Source organism: Fulmarus glacialis, unplaced genomic scaffold, assembly GCF_000690835.1.
Source record: "Fulmarus glacialis isolate BGI_N327 unplaced genomic scaffold, ASM69083v1 scaffold3733, whole genome shotgun sequence".
In the NCBI taxonomy this organism is placed as follows: Eukaryota; Metazoa; Chordata; class Aves; order Procellariiformes; family Procellariidae; genus Fulmarus; species Fulmarus glacialis.
The window spans coordinates 3033-5097 of record NW_009200880.1 but is presented as its reverse complement, the minus strand read 5'-3'; the positions used below and the strand labels follow the sequence as shown (position 1 = coordinate 5097).

The 2065-nt window shown below is 58.6% G+C and overlaps 1 protein-coding gene across 1 annotated transcript in view; it reads right to left on the bottom strand.

Annotated features, from left to right (window-relative positions):
• Positions 1 to 1781: 1781 nt before the first annotated feature.
• Positions 1782 to 2065, bottom strand: part of LOC104073814 (antigen-presenting glycoprotein CD1d-like) — a 3081-nt gene continuing 2797 nt past the window's right edge. The window contains exons 4-5 of the mRNA XM_009573740.1: positions 2004 to 2063; positions 1782 to 1882 (exon numbers count right to left, since the gene is read on the bottom strand). Coding sequence (XP_009572035.1) covers positions 1782 to 1882; positions 2004 to 2063 — 161 coding nt within the window. The remainder of the gene's footprint in view (positions 1883 to 2003; positions 2064 to 2065) is intronic.

Below are 2065 nucleotides of genomic sequence, written 5' to 3'. Positions count from 1 at the left end.
AGAAGTGAGAATATGTGAGAGAAACAACTATGGAGACACCAAAGTCAATGAAGAAGGAGGAGGAGGAGATACTGCAGGCACTGGAGCAGAGATGGTGCCCGTGCAGCCCGTGGTGAAGGACCACGGTGGAGCAGACACCTACCTGCAGCCCGTGGAGGACCCCACATCGGAGCTGGTATCCGCCTGCAGCCCATGGAGGACCCCACGCCGGAGCAGGCGGATGCACCCAAAGGAGGCTGTGACCCCGTGGGAAGCCCACGCTGGAGCAGGTCTGCTGGCAGGACTTGTGACCCTGTGGGGGACCCACACTGGAGCAGTCTGTTCCTGAAGGACTGCACCCCGTGGGAAGTACTCACGCTGGAGCAGTTTGTGAAGTACTGCAGCCCGTGGGAAGGACCCACGCTGGAGAAGTTCGTGAAGGACTGTCTCCTATGGGTGGGACCCCATGCTGGAGCAGGGTGAGGAGGAAGGAGCGACAGAGACAATGCATAATAAACTGATGGCAATCCCCATTCCCCATCCCCCTGTGCTGCTTGGGAAGAGGTAGAGAAGTCAAGAGTGAAGCTGAGCCCAGGAAGAAGGGAGGGATAGGGGGAAGGTGTTTTTAGATTTGTTCTTATTTGTCATTATCCTACTCTGATTTTGATTGGCAATAAATTAAATTAATTTCCCCAAGCTGAATCTGTTTTGCCCATGACGGTAATTGCCGAGTGATCTCCCTGTCCTTATCTTGACTTACGAGCCTTTTGTCGTGTTTTCTCCCCCGTGTCCAGTTGAGGAGGGGGAGTGATAGAGCAGCTTGGTGGGCACCTGGCAGCCAGCCAAGGTCAACCCACCACACCACCCTTCTTGTGGGCATGTCACTCAAAGACAGAGTCCCCAGAGCCTCAGCATGGCTCTTTCATGGCTGTCAGGCATATTGGGAGGGTGACCGTCCCCCATCCCTCCAGCTTTTGCAGGGGCAGGAGTCAGTCATGGGGGCAGGATTCAGGAGTGGAGGAGATCCTGACCCAAAACTATCCTGGACAGAGGGTGAGATCAGCACTGGAGCCGGAGCGGCTTCGCACCTGCTCAAAACGCCTCCCCGCTTCAAGGGATTGGAGATGTAACTTGGGTCCTCCCTTCCCCTTCTCTCCCCAGCAAAACAGCTCAGATCCCTCCATCTCTCCCTGATTTATGGCCTGCTCTGTCTCCCGTCCCACTCAGCAGCCCCACGCTGGTCTGGCCCCAAGTTGTCACTGCCCTTCTGCCAGGGACAGACACACTGGCCATGGAGACGCCAAGGTGTGGGCGAGGTTGGCAGAGGAATTGCTTCTCCTGACATGCCAAGGGAGATTGGCCAGTGTCCATGAAAGGGGAGAGTGTTCCTGGCCGCAATGTGGGGTCTCTGCAGCATGCTGGGGGGTTTCCTGGCGGGAACTTGTGAGGGGGAAGAAGGGTGAGAGCCACAGGAGCCACGTGCGGTTGGGGAAGTTTGTAGCTGTTTAATGTGGTGGTTTTCCAAAGTAAACCCCTGTTGGTGTTGATGGGTCAGGGATGGGAGACGAGATGAGCAGGGAGAGCTGGCGGCGAGGGAGCTCTCGTTGCTGGGCGGGCAGCCAGGCCTCAAATGATGAATTCCTGGGTCTCCCATGTGGCTTCGTCACCTTTCCTGCAAGGGGGGGCCACTATGAGCCATGCTCGGGGCCGGGGAGTTCATCCCCGCAGAGCTGCTGCTGCTGCAACCCCTAGTCCGACCCATCTGCTCATAAACCTGAGAGCAGACGGTGGGAGGGAGACCCTCACCTGCGCTTCCACCACCAAACCCCCCCAGTAGAGGCTGCAGCCACAAGGAGCAGCACTCCGATGGCGATGCCGACGGTTGGAGCTGCACGGTGGTTTTCTGGGACAGGGAGAGAAGAGGGCGGCCATGTGAGTGTGGCAGCACCAGGCAGGAGCTGCCCCTTGCAGGGCCAGTGGCTGCTACCTGCACCTTGTGCCCCGTCCTCATGGGTGTCACCTACCCCATGGGATGAGGAGGCTGCGGGTGCCCAGGCTGCGGTGGCGCACGCGGCCGGGGTCGGGG